Raw genomic sequence first — 17,338 nt, 5'->3', positions numbered from 1 at the left:
TTTGGAATCTCTCGATAAACTGTTATCTTCCATGCTAAGTCGGTATAAAAAACTACTATTTATGGGGGATTTTAACATCGACCTCCTTGCTCCGTCTACATTCAAACAAGCTCAAAATAATTCTAGCTTAGCAAATGAATTTATTTCTTCATTCCTTAGTACTGGAATGCTTCCTGCATGCCGTATCCCTACTCGCGTCACAGACACTACCGCGTCTTTAATTGATTAAATAAAAAAAACGAGTTTTTTTAACTGAAAGTAAGGACCGACATTAAAACTTAAAACGCACAGAAATTACTTCTTATATGAAAGAGGCTGCTTCCTCATCAACGCCCCGCTCTTTACGCTAAAGTTTGACTCTTTCTCTCAATTCTTCTTTTTAAAACAGTAAAAAACTTTAGCGTAAAGAGCGGGGCGTTGATGAGGAAGCAGCCTCTTTCATATAAGAAGTAATTTCTGTGCGTTTTAAGTTTTAATGTCGGTCCTTACTTTCAGTTAAAAAAACTCGTTTTTTTTATTTAATTTCTGAACGTTTTTGAATCAATGCATGTTTTGATTTTGGCTCTCCGCAGAGGAATAATCAAAATAAAATTTTGCATTTTTTTTTTTGGGGGGGGGGCTAAATGGCTTTCTCATAATTCTGATCGAATGATTTTGAGAAAAAAAGAGCGGGGGCGAAGCCTAGTTGCCCTCCGATTTTTTGGTTAATTAAAAAGGCAACTAGAACTTTTAATTTTTTACGAATCTTTTTATTGGTAAAAGATTTACGTAACTTATAAATTATCTTACGTAAAGAACTTTTGTATTCTCATGTTTTTATTACATATATGAGGTTATTCGCCCCATCGTCAGTACCTCGCTCTTTACACTAAAGCTTAAATTTTATCCCAATTCATTAAGAATGACCCCTGAATCACAAAAGCCGTAGAATAAATAGTTGAAATTACTAAAAATACTTTAGCGTAAAGAGCTAGGTATCATAAGGAGGTGAGCCCCTTATATGGGTAATAATTTCTGTTTGTTTTAAGTTTTATTGCTGTTCCTTACTTCCAGCTGAAAAAGCTTTTTCACATTTATTTTTTAATTTTTTATTTTAAATAATGCTAGTAAATCCTGCTCTCCCTTCATGGAAGTTTTCTTCTCCCATGACAAATTCTCGATGGAAAGTCCCCCCAGCATATCCCCCTCTTCTCAACCCCTCCCCCCAACCAAAAAATCCTCCTGAAAACGCCTGTATACTTCCCAATAACCATTACTGTATGTAAGCACAGGTCAAAGTTTGTAACTTGTTGCCCCTCCCACGGGGACTGTGGGGGGAGTAAGTCGTCCCCAAAGACATAGTTATAAGGTTTTTCGACTACGTTGAATAAAATGGCTATCTCAGAATTTTGATCCGTTGACTTTGGGAAAATAATTAGCGTGGGAGGGGGCCTAGGTGCCCTCCAATTTTTTTGGTCACTTAAAAAGGGCACTAGAACTTTTCATTTCCGTTAGAATGAGCCCTCTTGCAACATTCTAGGACAACTGGGTCGATACGATCACCCCTGGGAAAAAAAAAAAAAAAAAAAAACAAAAAAACAAATAAACACGCATCCGTGATCTGCCTTCTGGCAAAAAATGCAAAATTCCACATTTTTGTAGATAGGAGCTCGAAACTTCTACAATAGGGTTCTCTGATACGCTGAATCTGATGGTGTGATTTTCGTTAAGATTCTATGACTTTTAGGGGGTGTTTCCCCCTATTTTCTAAAATAACGCAAATTTTCTCAGGCTCGTAACTTTTGATGGGTAAGACTAAACTTGATGAAACTTATATATTTAAAACCAGCATTTAAATGCGATTCTTTTGATATAGCTATTGGTACCAAAATTCCATTTTTTAGAGTTTTGGTTACTATTGAGCCGGGTCGCTCCTTACTACAGTTCGTTACCACGAACTGTTTGATAACTTATTCACCAACCTGGATCTGAAAACATGTGATGTGATTATTTATGATGATTGTGATCATTTTTTAATCCTTTCAGAAGTTACACTTGATAAGCCAAAAGTAGAACATCCTGAACGGAAAACTCGAAAGCTTGATGCAGAATCGATTGAATCTCTTAGAAACCAATTAAATAATATTAACCGTAGTCCGTCTTTGGATAATCAGGATGTTGATCAAGCAGCTAATTATTTTATACAAGAATTTGAAAAGGCTTTTGATCGTGCGTGTCCTGTGAAAACAAGTAAATCAAGACGCCAAGAGCCAAGAAAACCTTGGATCTCTAAAGGGATTGTCCGATCAATTAAAATAAAAAATCAACTTTATAAAATCCGAATAGAGAACCCAAGTGAAGATAACAAGGAAAAATTCAGATTATATAAAAACAATTTAACTAAAGTGATCCGTGCAGCAAAAGCATCACATTATACGAAACTTTTTGCAGAAGCTTCGGGTTCCCCCAAAAAATCTTGGGAGATTATCCATGGAATTATTGGAAAGAAAAAAAAATGTCTAAATTTCCTGAATCTATAAATCATGGTCCTGAACTGGTGTCTGATAGACATGGTATAGCAAACGTATTTAATAAGCACTTTGCCAATGTTGGTATACGTACGGTAAAGGAGTCTGTAGCTGCTAATAATTCTGAACAAAGAAATAAGTTTGAAGATTACCTACCTCCATCTTCTTTGTCTTCGCTATTTTTAACACCGACTTCAAAAGAAGAGCTGATAAACATAGTTAATCTTCTAAAACCTGGTGGAGCTGAAGGGATAGACGGTTCATCTACCCGACTGTTAAAACTAATTATTGCTAATGTAGCTGACCTCCTTGTGCATATTGTGAATGTTTGTTTCAGGAGCGGGAAGTTCCCATCATGTTTGAAATCTGCACGTGTTATTGTTCTGCACAAGGGAGGAGACCCTAAAGACCCATCTAATTATAGACCTGTTTCAATCCTTTCCGCGTTTGAGAAAGTTATTGAACGGTGCATTTACAAGAGAGTAAATAATTTCCTAGAAAAACACAAATACTTTAGTAAGTCACAGTTCGGTTTTCGGAAAAGCCATTCAACGGAACAAGCTATCCTAGCGGTCACGCAATATATTCATGATGCTCTTGATCGAGGTGAAATTCCAGCATCTATATTTATTGACATAAAAAAGGCATTCGATACAATCTGTCATAAGATTTTACGGAGAAAGCTTGAGAATTGCGGTATTCGAGGACCTGCTAATAACCTGATCATGTCATTTCTGTCTGAGAGAAGCCAGTATGTTGATGCTGATACTACGAGATCTGAACTGATCTCTTTGGATGGACAAGTCGGAGCTCCCCAAGGGTCAATTTTTGGCCCCCTTTTATTTTAATTTATATTAACGATATTGATAATTCTATGAAAGATCTCGGCCTCACGGTTCTGTTCGCGGATGACACAGCCCTCAGTATTAGTGGTCCTACTGAACTTGTACTACGTTTAAAAATGAAAGAAGTTTTTACATATCTGCTTGAATGGTTCGCAGCGAATAATTTATGTATTAATACATCTAAAACCAAATTCCTGATTTTCTCTCGGATTTCAAAAGCATTGCCAACTTTTAATTCCCTAACAATTGAAAAATGTGATACTACGATCAGCAGAGTCCACCATCTTCTGTTTTAAAAAGTAGAGTTAAGAGAAAGGGTCAAACTTCAGCGTAAAGAGCGAGGCATTGAGGAGAAAAAGCCCTTTCATATGCGGAGTAATTTCGGTTCGTTTTAAGTTTTAATGTCGCTCCTTACTTACCGTTACAATCAACTTTTTTTTAATTTAATATTCAATGAGATCCCAGTGGTCGATTCTTCTCGGCGAGTTTATTTATATTTGGTTCTATTGATGTTAATGATAGTCGAAGATCACCCCGATGCAATAAATTCTGAGAAAGAAACACCCTTACATAGAGCTGCTGCGACTGGAAATCTAGATAGTTGTCAGCTACTGATTTCAAAGGGTGTTGCAATAGATGCAATAAATTCTGAGAAAGAAACGCCTTTACACATGGCTGTTCAGACTGAAAATCTAGATATTTGTCAGCTCTTGATTTCAAAGGGTGCTGCAATAGATGCAATAAATTCTGAGAAAGAAACACCCTTACATCATGCTGCTGTGACTGAAAATCTAGATATTTGTCAGCTATTGATTTCAGAGGGTGCTGCAATAGATGCCGTAAATTCTTATGACCAAACGCCTTTACATATGGCTGTTCAGACTGAAAATCTAGATATTTGTGAGCTATTGATTTCAAAGGGTGCTGCAATAGATGCCACAGATGTTTTAAATAAAACGCCGTTACATTTTGCTGCCTTTTGTGGAGAGCTTCAAGCGTGTCAGCTATTAATTTCAAAGGGTGCTGCAATAGATGCCATAGATTATAAGAAAGAAACACCTTTACATAAGGCTGTTGTGACTAAAAATCTAAACACTTGTGAGCTATTGATTTCAAAGGGTGCTGCAATAGATGCAATAGATTCTTGGAAAGAAACGCCTTTGCACATGGCTGTTGTGAATGGAAATCTAAATATTTCTCAGCTATTGATTTCAAAGGGTGCTACAATAGATGCCATAGATTTTTTAAATGCAACGCCTTTACATTATGCTGCCTTTTGTGGAGAGCTTCAAGCCTGTCAGCTATTAATTTCAAATGGTGCTACAATTGATGCTTCAAATTCTAGTAACTTAACTCCTTTACATATTGCTGCACAGAAAGGTCACTTGGATGTGTGTAAGTTACTAGTGTCAAAGGGTGCAGGCGTGAACTCTTTAAGCTCAAATAATGAGACACCTTTAATGCTAGCGTTTTTCTCCTGCACCCCAAAGGTAAGCGTGGTTAAATATCTATTGGAAAATAACGGACTTTGTCATCCGTACACGTTGAAATCAATTTGCCGGGAAATAATAAACAAACTACCCTCCATCAATATCTTGAACATTCCAAAAACTTTGAATAATTACCTAACTTATAAGAATGAACTAATAAGTTTTGAAACAAGAAAAAGGAGCCTCCTTGATTTGATATACAAGAGTAACATTTTAGAAAATGATAGTGTTCTAAGAGACTGGAATTCTGAGGTTTTTCCATGATGAAAAAGGTCAGCCTCTCGCTACTGCTGCTGGTAACACATTACTTATTGATAGATCATATTGGCATTTCTCTGGCATTAGCATTCGAAAGAAGACAGAAAGAAAATAAAGTTACTGCAGCACTAACATCAAAATGTACACCTTATCAAGATGCCGAAAATGCAATCTAACTAAAAATAATGTCGTATTACACAGTGAAATCGCAAGTAAAATAAAAGATCATTGACAAACAATATCACCAAGAAATATAAGATGAATTGCTGAAAAAAGCCCCGGCGAACGTTACTTATACCATCGATGGTAAACCAAAACATACACTCCTTTAACACAATAATAACAATGATGAAAAGTATGGCGAGGTTGTTAAAAGTTGTGTATGACCCCAAAATGGAATATGTGACATCTCAAGAGGAAAATATATTGAAGTATATTATGAGATAAATTCAAAAAATATTCAAAAAATATAAGAGATTAAAAAAAAACAAGTTTTTTCAACTGAAAGTTAGGAGCAAAATTAAAAGTCAAAACGAACAGAAATTTTTAGGCACATGAAGGGGTTGGCTCCTCTTTAAGACTTCCATCTTTACGCTAAAGTTTATTTTATGACCGAAACCTACTAAATCCAAGATAGCCAATTGCTTGGATTTGTAAGTAAGGTCCTGGAATCACATAGTCAATTTTACCATTAACATTAATAAATAATCAATGTACCTAACCATGAGTTTGAAATCAATGTATCTAACCAGATTTGTTTCTGGATATTTGAAAGCGTCTGAAAAATATAGAAAACCAGCCTGGGGACCTTTCTAAGGTCGCGTCGATAGCGGAAGAACTGCAAACTATATCCTCCCAAATGAAGCAAAGTGAGGCGTCGCAGTCGAAAACCACGAACGACATCCATAAAATAAAAGAAATGATAGACGAATCGTAGAGGTGGGGAGAGTGGTTAGAAAAAGAAGCAAAACAGTCAAACCTGATTTTTTATAACTTTAAACCCCTGAACCCTGGGGATCACTTGTGGAAGAAATCAGTGAGGTTATTTCCGGCTGTTTGCCACAGATTGAGATCAGGAGATGGGACATAAATGACGCGTATTAAACAAAAAGGGAGCAAATTATCGCTAGAATGTAAAAAGTCTCCGTCTTCACAGTGGGTTAAGATTGACTAGTTACGGTGATTAATAATGGCATTTCGTTTGGTGAGATTACTTTTATTATTTTACAATATGTAATGTTTCCCTGTTCATACGATCGTATTTTTTCTTGTGCAATTTTTTGTCCCTCTGTAGCTTGAAGTAATTGAGTGCAATAATTTTTCAGTGTCCGCATTTCATCTTACAATGAATATGTTCCATTTCTTTCTCTTGTTTCTATTTGTTTTCAAGCAGTTTTTTTTTTCTTTCATTATTTTCGATTTCTCACTGGCTCCGTTGTTTTTGCTACTTTAAGACTCAGACGGTATGCATTTTGCGAAAGTTTCTGCTAGTTCGGATCATAATTCTGATTATGTACATTGGATGATAATTGTATTGGGAATAGACTGAGACACCTTGAGTCTAACCCTTTTGATTTTTCCATATTCCAGAGCCATTATAAATTTGCTTGCAGGAAATGAGATAAATGACGGTGGGCTAATTAATTTTCCAAATTGTAACTATAAATTACCTTCCGAAGTTTCTGATCTTCCCAGTGCCGGTGTTGTGAGAACAGGATTTTTAAATTGTAGGGGTTTTTTTATTTCACAGGATGATCTTGTCGATGTAGTTCTTAAACTATCTCGTCATGTCGTTAGATCCTGTGAGACTTTTCTTATAGACCTGACTCCTCGGGTTATTTTCCCTGGATATCAATTTATTTTTAAAAACCGATTGACTAGGCGCCAAGGTGGTTTTGCAGTATTAGTTAAAGAAGATATCTCTTTTCGACGCATTGAAAATCTGGAAGGTTCTCATGAGGAAATGCTGTTTGAAGTAATGGTGACTGAAATTGGTCTTGGAAAAAAAGATGTTTTTTTTGCGTAGTATACCGACCGCCTTCTTCTCCAGTCAAGTCTTTCCTCTCCAAACTCCATGATTTTTTGCATCAACCCCATTTTCAAAGTGAAGATGTTATCCTTTCCGGAGATTTCAGTATTCCGGACATTCTAGAAGCTTCAAATGAATCTTCTGTTGAGTTATTGTCTTCTTGCTTTTCTGCGTATCTGCTTCCTACTTGCCTGATACCTACAAGAATTTCACCTAGTTCTGCTTCTCTTATTGATAATATTTTTACATCTTTACCAATTCAAGCAAATTTTGCTGTTTTAAGTGATATATTGGATCATTTCCTGCTGGTTTCAGATTTAGCTGAAAGATTAGCTGGTTTCTTTTACTTATAGAATACCGCAGGTATGTAAGCAACGTCAAGGACGGTTAATAAATAAAATAACATTAAAGCACCTGAATGAAAGCCTTGGACTATTGGATTGGCAGGAGGTAATATCCACGGAGGATACAGTTATGGCAACTGATAATTTTCTAAGAAATTTCAATTGCTGCCTTGATTCTAGTTGCCCATTTGTTACGATTAGAATTTGCAGACAAAAATTTCCTATAAGGCCATGGATAACGTTTGGAATTTCGATATCAGTTAAGAAAAAAAAATCAGTTATTTAAAAAGCAGTTAAACAATCCAACTGATTATAATATTAAAAATTTTAGACTTTTTAAACATAAATTAACCACACTGATACGATTGTCGAAACAATTGTATAATAAAGAGTCTTTCGAAGAAGCTCAAAATTCTCCTCGCAAAACGTGGTCTTTAATTAATTATTTTATAAAAAAAGAAAGGAAGTCAAGTTTCCTGAAGTTATTAGTTTGGAAGATGGATCGACTACTAATAAATTGGAAAAAAGTGGCTGATATTTTGAATACTTATTTTGCTAAAATAGGAGAGAAAATTGTTTCATCAGTAATGAACCAGTTTGATTTACGTAGTAATAAATATTTTTCTTCATACCTTCCATCTTCTCAAAGTAATTCAATTTTTCTTGGGCCTATTTCTCAGTCTGAAATAACAAAAATAGTGTGTGATCTAAATCCAGATAATTCACCTAGACCTTTAGACCTTTAGATTATTCTCACTAACAATTAAACAACTTAAATTGCTGAAACTAATAAAGCTGATTTTTCTCATGAACAATTAAAGCAAAATATTCTACTTTCTTATATATTTTTTCACTTTAATTTGATTTGGGCCAATATTGGAAATCAATGGAAAAAAAAAAAAAAAAATAAGAAACATACAATCATATGAAAACTGAAGATCCAAATATCGTTCTGAACAGAGGTTTAATTACAAGGAACGATAATTTCAACTTTAAATCCTCTGGATGTGACCATTATTGGAAAAAGCAAAGCAGCGATTGGTCTCTTCCAACTACAGTTCCCAACTCCAGCTTCACCTGGATATTTTTAGAACTGGGAAAGAGAAGTCCATATTTAGTTGTAAGTTTAAGCCTCTTGCGCCAAAATTCTATCCTAATAAGACTCTAAGCCCAACAAATGACAGTTTAGCGGGACCATCTTGCAATCCAGAGACTGATACAGGAAATAAATCCCCCCCCCCAAAAAAAAAACAAATAAAAAAAACATAGCCAAAAAAAAGATTTTGGTTTTAATGTCATTCTTTAATTTCGTCAAAAAATTGGTTTTTGTCAAAAACTCATTCTTTAATTTCGTCAGAAACTTGCTTTTTATATTTCTTTTAAGCCGGAATGTGAAGGAGATAATTTTTTTCCCAGAAATAATAACTATCACAAGCCTGGCTTGACAAAATTCGTGTTTTGAGTCAAAACAAAAGACAAAAATACAAAACAAGATTTCAAAGCAATCATAACACGTAAAACTGGCCAAAGAATTCACCGTCGTCAAATTTGCGAATTTGCGCAGTGTTTCTTTTCATCAAAATTGCGAAGCACTAAACGACAGGCCTACCATATCTTCAAATATGAAAAGGACAAGTCGAAGTACCTCATTGATTTTTGATCATCCATGGAACTTCAGCTTTAAACGAAATAATTAATCATGTTCCGAATGCCTTATACTACTTCAATAAGCAATTAAAGCAGAATATTTTAATTCATGGTCCACTCTTCCCATTTTAGGGAGATTTGGGCCAATATTAGAAACTATTGAGCAAAAAATTTGACATCAAAATATTCAAAAATACGGATGCTGACGGCCCAAAAAAAGAAAAAAAAAAAAAAAACAACAAATGTTTACTTACAAGGAACGATCACTTCCAAATTTAAATCCTCTCCTTCGAACCATAATTGGTGAGTGTAAAAACGGCAATTGATCCCTTCTAACTACAATTTCACTTGAATATTTTCAGAACTGAGGAGAGAAAAGTTCATAGTTAGTGGAATCATATAAAACCTTACGATTTTTGATGAACCAAGAAATTAACTCAGGAATTGGATCCTAGAAATAATCAGGAATCAGCAACAGCCTCTAGTTTATCATCATTTGGTGAAGTGTAAACAAATATCACATAATTAGGATATGTTAGGATACGTAAGAAGATGTCTCTATTGAAAGTCTAGAATTTTTGGAATGATAAAATAATTTGGATAAATCTAGAAACCATATTAGAAAACCCTCGGATTTTTTTTTTGGTAGTAGGTATGTTGGATTGAGCATTTGTTGAGAATAGAAATCACGGTCTAGAAAAAACGACCAGACACTCTGAGTGTTATAGTCCTTTTATCAGACAAATCAAAGGAGATAGACCATTTATCCTAAAGTATAACATTTAATAGCTAAAAATCTAAATGAAGAATTCCAAATTCAGAAATTTCCACCATCACCGAAAGGGCGAAACAGTAGAATAAAAAGTTTATAAAAAATCTTGCATTCAAAAACTCGATTCTTTTTGGGGAAATAAAAGTTGTCACACAAACTCATCAATAAGCGGAATTCAACCTTTCTCTGTTTTAGTTTCTCAATTTTTCATGGCCAAAACTACCTTTTTGATTAAGTTTACTATCAAAAGATGAAGAATCGATAATGGTGCTTGCAACCCTCATACCTCGATCTCTAGATCACCTAGAAAACTGTCAGTCCAACAAACGATATATAACTGAGTAAGGTACAAAGACAATTCCTCGCCTATATTTTATTTCTCATTCTGAGGTCTCGTTGGGTAAAAAGGTAGAAATATTTTATCTAGTTTATGGAACAGTACTACTAGTAACTCCTTACAGTAAAAAGGTAAATCTTGTTTTTATAACGTCTTCTAATCATCGTCATCCACTCCTCCGATTGCCTTTATAAGCTTAGTAATAAAAGCCTAAAATTTTAGTAAAGGTACTAAAAAACTTTAAAAAACTCAACAAAAATTGTTTAAATGTTGTTGCTTTTTACAAGTCGATACAATATTTCGGGAGGGGGTTCAAACTAGGTCACCCCAACCCCCTGAACACAGCCATGGTTACTAGCCCCCTTTTTATTCTGTAATTCCGCAAGAAAATGCTGGAGATGTGCCTCTGCATTGAGGCACAGGAGAATCAACGAGGTCAAAGTCGAAGGCCTCGACTGAGTCCACTGATTTTGAATTAAAATCAAATAGCTGTGCAAAGACATATAGTCCGAGTGAGTGAGAGGAAAATCTGGCATAAGCCCTAATTAGGATTATGTAAAAATGATGTCAATTCATTTGTTAATAGACAAATCTATCCATCTTCCGTCCGTGTGTCATTCCTAGGGCAGAACTAAGGTAGATAGTCATAGAACTAAAATAGTCATAGAGCCTAGTTTTCTAAGTGTTTGGTTCACGCCGTTTGGTAAACGGCATGGGTAGGTATGACTCATATTGAACCAATACTTGTTTGTTCGATTTTAGAAAAGTACGCCCACCTAGAGTGGCAGGCAAAGAGGTAGCGATGTCATAAAAAAAAATATCTGAATTCTTGAAATTTTGCATCGACAAGACATACAAATATGAAATTCAACTAGCCTTCTATTCTGAAACAAACAACTAGCATTAAAGTCCATTTTACCGATATTTCGTGGTAACTGCAAGCAAAACGTGAAATAAAAAAAAAGTTATGTTCAAACAGGTATTCAGGATAAAAAGGCGTCAGATTCCAAATACTATTCCAAATATATACACAGTGTGATTCATATAGGAGCGAAATTTCGCACCATTGAAGAATATATAAATGTGGTTTTGGCATAAACCAAAATTTATAGATTTCAAGCAATTTAATAAAGCATACAATGTTCAGAAAATAGAAAACCCAAAAATAATTGTTTAGAAAAACGAAAAGGCTATTATAATTCAGAGAGCGTCACTGATCAATCTATTCAGTGTCAGTCAACCAACATTTGAAATGAAAATATATTTAGTTCATTTTTCATAGATTAATTGTGCCCAAAGAATCAAATTTGATTACTTAGGAACATAATTGACTTGAAACAGAGAAATAACTGGAAAGATAATAAATTTCGTAGTTAAATTCTTTAGAGAATGAGAAACGTTTTTGAGGAACAACAAAGCAAACGAGGTTGGTTTGTAAATTACAGCTACTATTGATTTATTTTTATTTTTTAGGATATACAAGGCTGGGTAAACTTGATCAAATACACTTTGGTACTCTGAAGCCAAGCCATCTATAGAAAAGAACCCTAACTTTTTCTTAGCAGTTTAGCTGTAGTTTTCAATTCTCGTTGTGTTTACCTTTAACGTTCCATCATCAAGAAATGGTACAAAATTCTTATCTTTTATACTTTGAAAGATTCTTAACTTGCCACACGGATGAACAGACTTTAAGAAACTAAATAAAACCAGTATTTTTTTCTTAAATTACCAATAGATTTATAAGTTAGGATTTATCTTCACATTATCGTAGTGAGGAACAAAAGGTTTCGATACCTCACAACTCTCCTTTAAATATAATATAAAATAATGAAAATGTCTTCTAACTTTGACTTGTTCCGCATCCGATTTCAACAAAATGGTCCGTTTTAGCAACATAAAAATAGCTGCCACAAAAAAAATTTTAGAAATTGTGAGATTCGACTTCAACAATTTAAATATCTTAAAGAGATAACCGATATTTTGGTCCGGAACTCGATTCCAAAAAGTAAAATATTCAATACACATTGAATATACTTGACACAGTGATTGTAACCACTGTGACTGCGATTGCTTGTGACTGCTACTGCGCAAAGGGATGTCTAGGAGTAACCTCACGTTTTCATGTTCTAGCTTCGATGTAAATAGTTTCCAAGAATTTAATTTAAACAATAGTGAACCTACGTTTCAGGCAACAGAATAAAAACGACAAAACAACAGAATAAAAAGCTTGTACTCAAAAGAATGATTCTTTTTCCGGGGTTAAAAGTTGTCACAAAGAAAAATCAATAAGCGGTATTCAACCGTTCCTTCTTTTGAATGGCTTAGTATTTCACAAGTAACTTCAGGCTAGTCGGGCTTTAAAAAGGCCTTTTTATGATGTTTTTATTATAACTGTAAGAACTGGCAAGAAAATATTTTACACCCTCCCACCACCGACGAAATACAAGTGGGTCTTTTAATCAAATTAGATGAAGGAATTCGTCTTTCGGATGGTTTACCCCAGCGGGAGTGCCACGCAAAGAAAATCGACTGAATCTCCAGAATTTTTTTTCAGCTTTTAATTTTTATTTCCAGTTGTTTTACCTATAACGCAACGTCGTAGATAAAAGATACGAAAAACCTCGTACTTAACCTCGTTTGAGAGATTTTTGGACTTATCAATTTGCATCCTGGATGAATATATTTCCAGTCTATTTTTCCTATTTCCATATTTCCTATTTCTATATACTCCTATTTCTATATTTCCAGTCTATTTTTATTTTAAGATTGCTATATCTCCAAACTCAATCAGCCAAGTACATTTAAAAAAAAAATCGAAAGCGAAAAATGTTCATATTACAGAATAGAATATATATTATTCGCTGCAATAGCTGGGGCTAACATAAGCAAGTCGTGGCACAAAAAGAGACCTAGAAAATAAAAATAGCAACACAAAAAATATGGCAGCAAGTGCTGATTCAAGGTCAATAAATTAAAATGAGTAGTAAAAAAATTAAAATAAGTTAAGAACCTATTTTCAAGATTAAAATAGCGACCGTTTACACAGAATATTTCAGAATAATTAAGTATATAAATGGTTGGTATATTGAAAAACAGTCACTGGCAAATACCTGAAATAAACAGTATGGAACATTAAATATTTGTCAAGATAATATTATTAAAATACCGAACAAAATAGGGAGCAAATGATTTGGGATCATTTTAATCGGAAGATTATGAGAAAAAAAATGAAGTGGTGGAGGAGGCCTAGCTACCTTCCATTTTTTTGTGCTTAAAAAGGCAACTAGAACTTTTAATTTTTTACAAATGTTTTCATAAGTAAAAATATACGTGACTTACGAATTAACTTCCGTAACGAACTTCTATATTGGTATGTTGTTATTACGTATAATAATAATAATAATAATTTATTCCAGAAAAAAGCCCGTGGGCCATAGGAAAATTACATAATACACAAACAACAAATTAACTACATTAAATTAAAACTATTTAAAGAAAACGCTCCCGATGCACCGCTGCAATCCTGACAAACCCTGCGATCCTTTTAATACTCAGGAAATTTGTATCTTTCATTCTATCTACCATCCATATCTCATTCAATTTTTCTTTACCATACATCTCACGCCTCCAATCATTCAATTCGACACATTCACACACAAAATGTATTAAACTTTCATCCTGAGATCCGCACATAGGACAAGCAATAGATTCTACCTTCTCCCCTTTTCTCCCTTGATACTTTCTTTTCTCCCCAATCAAAAATCCATTTCCCCTCCAATCCAAATAAGCCTTCAAATCCTCTCTACTTAACCCAACCTTCAAAATACCTCCTCCCCCCAACTCCCCTTTATCTGTCTATACAATTTTAACGACCCTGACCGATCCAGACTTGCCCACCATATCTGTATTTCTTGATTCTTCAATCTCTCTTTTACCTCCCTCAGGAGGTAACCTCTCTTTACCTCTCATATATATATATATATATATATATATATATATATATATATATGTATATATATATATATATATATATATATATATATATATATATATATATATATATATATATATATATATATATTTATATACATATATATATCAGAACTTTTGTGTTAATGGGCATACTAATTTTTACTGAACATACTAAAAAAGGTTGTTTCAAAATAAAAGTTCTAAAAATTGCTTGTTTTCAGAATCGGGGGGATGGTTGTAAAAAGTTTAGGCTGCAACTGTCCCTCACCCACCAATCGACTCCCTGCTACAAGGACAACCTAAGAGAGACCGTCTGCATATTCGCGACACGGGCAGAACTTGACGTATTTGCAAGACTTATTTCTTAGTTGTGGATATTGCTAGGGAAGAGTAAGATCAAATCTTTTTAAGAAAGGTGGTCGTAGATGATCTACAGACCTCTATCCTCCTTAAAAGAGGAAATATGTTGAAATGCACACAATAATTGAAATTGAAGACTCAGTCTACTTTATTCTACATCAAATCGTGTTCCAACCCTTTTTCATTTTGAAATTGATCCCCCCCCCCCAAAAAAAAAAAATAGAAGAAAAAATCGATCAACAAATTTCACAGGCACTATTATTTTTTTTTTTACTTTTACTTTGATATTGTAATTGTAATTGCAGTAGGTGTAAATTGCAAGTCAGTATCAGCATCAGTAGACGGTTAAACCTTCCATTTTCTCTCAAAATGGGAAGTATGTTAAATTGAACAAAACCCTTGACACGGAAGACTACATCTTCTTTGTTTTTCAGCAAAATGTACATTAACCCTTTTCTATTGGGAAATGACCCCCCCCCCCAAAAAAAAATGAACACTAATTTTTTCCAGAGCTACTGATTTATTTTTTTTTTTGTTTTATTTCAAAAGAAAGTATTTGTATCATTTTGATATACTGCTATTTAGCCCGTATAATATATACTGAAGCAAAAAGTACTTTCTAATAATTTTGTAGGAACATTAGATGGCTTGTAAAATTAAAGCAATTTCTCATGGTTTCAACTTCTTTCATTTACTGTTTCCACATCTTATTGGGTTGAAATATTTCCATCTAGTCATAAAACATTTTCATCTTGACGCGTTGGATTATACCACGGTATTTAACTGTTGCTACTCTCGGAGAGAAAATTATGTGCTAAACGCTAAACGACATTATGATTTCAATTGTTCAAACAGGTCAGTCTTCAGTTCAGTTGAGCATTGTAGTGTCAGGTAAGAATTACGATGATTTGTCTATTGCTTTGAGTTTTCTAAGGTAATATTTTGAATAAAATTGTGGTGAAGAGGTATAATTTTTTGTATTTGGCTCTTTGGTAAAACTCAAGATGGAGGATGTTTTGCCATTTTGGGAAGTAGTTGAGTTAGGCGTGGTGAAAGAAAATCTAAGGAATGGGTACAGCCTAGGAGCCAGACCCTCATCCGTTCCTTTTTCAAAGGGTAACCTTCCATAAGTTACTAAAAGGTAGCTTATAGCCTATTTTTTAGACTAGGCCTATGATGTACAGTTAAAAGTTAAGTAGGCTAGGCTTAGATATATAAATTAGCCTAGTTTTCAAATGAGCCCTTAAGCAAATCTATAATGTTTTAGCGCCCTGATAGCAAAAAAGAAAAAACAGAAGAAAAAAAAGGAATAGTGCTACCTATGCCAAAGTGGGATTTTCCAGGGGGGGGGGTCCATAAGTTTCATGTGTATGGTTTTCAGCAATGCTAATTCCAGTTGTGTTCTTTTTTTGCTGTGAAGGGATTTTTGAGGGGTCTTAGACTCTTTTTAAAATAGCCTAACACTTTGATTGGTAAAGCTCTAGATTAAGGCTATTGAGAAGGAAACTTGGGTCAATTTGTAGTTTTCAACAGAAGCCCTTAATGGGGCCCCAAAATATAAAGCAGTCGATATTAGCCTAACCAGAAGTTTACAAACATGTTTCTAAAAAAAAAACTGTCAAAAATTGCTTAGTTGCGGATGATGTAGGAAAGGTAATTAGGATATTTTCATAGTCTTAACAGAAACTGTTATTCCAGTGGCGCCATTTCAGAAAACCTTAGGAGGGGGGCCAAAAATCGATTTTGGGCCCCCATCCAGCCTTAAAAATTTTAAAATTTTCGAACATGCCTTTAGGTACCATACTACCTTTGGGGTTCGCATTTTGCAGCTTATTTAGGGACCAAAAACAGTACCAAAATAGAACATTTACTGTATAAATCAGAAACTTACGTACAGTTACTTCAGCAATGGATATCTCCTTTGCTTCATTCTTGCGAAGTCGTCGACAAGCTTCTCAAAATTTTTCTCCTTCACTGCAGCTTTCTCAGAGAATATAAGCAGCAAATGCGAAAGTCGCTCGTTTTCCATTGTTGTCCGGAGGTAGTCCTTCACAAACGTCAACACAGAGAAAAAACGTTCATTTGAGCACGTTCTGAGCGGGAGTGTGTGGACTACCCTGACGACCTTAAGAAGCTCAGAATAAGCTTCTTTCAATCCTCCGAGGCGTTCGAAGACATCTAAAGCGTTTGCCGGTTTCTGTGGAAGCTGCGACACAAATGCACGAGCTATTAAAGCTTGACACTTCAGCTGCATAGTATCGATTCCCGCCTGATCGAAGTATGTCGCGATCACAAGAAGTAAATCTGAGTCCATAAAATCTTTGATTTGGGGTTAAGGCAACGTGTGGCTTCTAGCACTGGCAGCTGGACAGAAAAACGCTCTTCAAACTCATTTAACACTCTGTCCAAAACCTCGTAGAACTCTCTCCGCATTTTGCCATTTTGTTTAAATATATTTACATTTTGTTTAACAGCCATTTTGTTTAATATATTTGAAAAATCTAATAAATATGTCTTTAAAGATGTCTTAATTGTCCAAAGTCTTTGGGGGAAGGTTTTCAATTTGTGGACTTTGCCCTTTTTTATAAATAGCATAGGTAATTGCGAAGTATACAGACGTTTTCAGGTTTTTTCTGGTGGGGGGGGGGCAGCTCGAGCAGAGGAGGTTATGTAGGAGGATCTTTCCATGGAGAAACTTTTCATAGGGGAGCTGAATTTTCGATCAAGGGGGCACTGGATTTCCAAGCATTATTAAAAAAAGAATAAGAAATTAAATG

General features: G+C 34.6%; 1 protein-coding gene across 1 annotated transcript; it reads left to right on the top strand.

The window, feature by feature from the left end:
• The first annotated feature begins 3,867 nt into the window (after nt 1-3,867).
• On the top strand, nt 3,868-7,126 carry LOC136037516 (ankyrin repeat, PH and SEC7 domain containing protein secG-like). Its single transcript, XM_065720237.1, has 2 exons — nt 3,868-4,842; nt 6,851-7,126. Exons 1-2 carry the CDS (start codon nt 3,868-3,870, stop codon nt 7,124-7,126), a joined length of 1,251 nt encoding a protein of 416 aa, XP_065576309.1.
• Nucleotides 7,127-17,338: the final 10,212 nt, after the last annotated feature.

Source organism: Artemia franciscana, chromosome 17, assembly GCF_032884065.1.
Source record: "Artemia franciscana chromosome 17, ASM3288406v1, whole genome shotgun sequence".
Taxonomy (NCBI): domain Eukaryota; kingdom Metazoa; phylum Arthropoda; class Branchiopoda; order Anostraca; family Artemiidae; genus Artemia; species Artemia franciscana.
This window is presented reverse-complemented; position numbering and strand designations above follow the sequence as displayed.

Bases quoted from the DNA above. Each gene is read 5' to 3' on its own strand.
- LOC136037516 (XM_065720237.1), top strand. From the start codon at position 3,868: ATGATAGTCGAAGATCACCCCGATGCAATAAATTCTGAGAAAGAAACA. The intron at 4,843-6,850 runs GTAAGCGTGGTT...TTTATTTCACAG, and splicing joins TTTTCTCCTGCACCCCAAAG to GATGATCTTGTCGATGTAGT.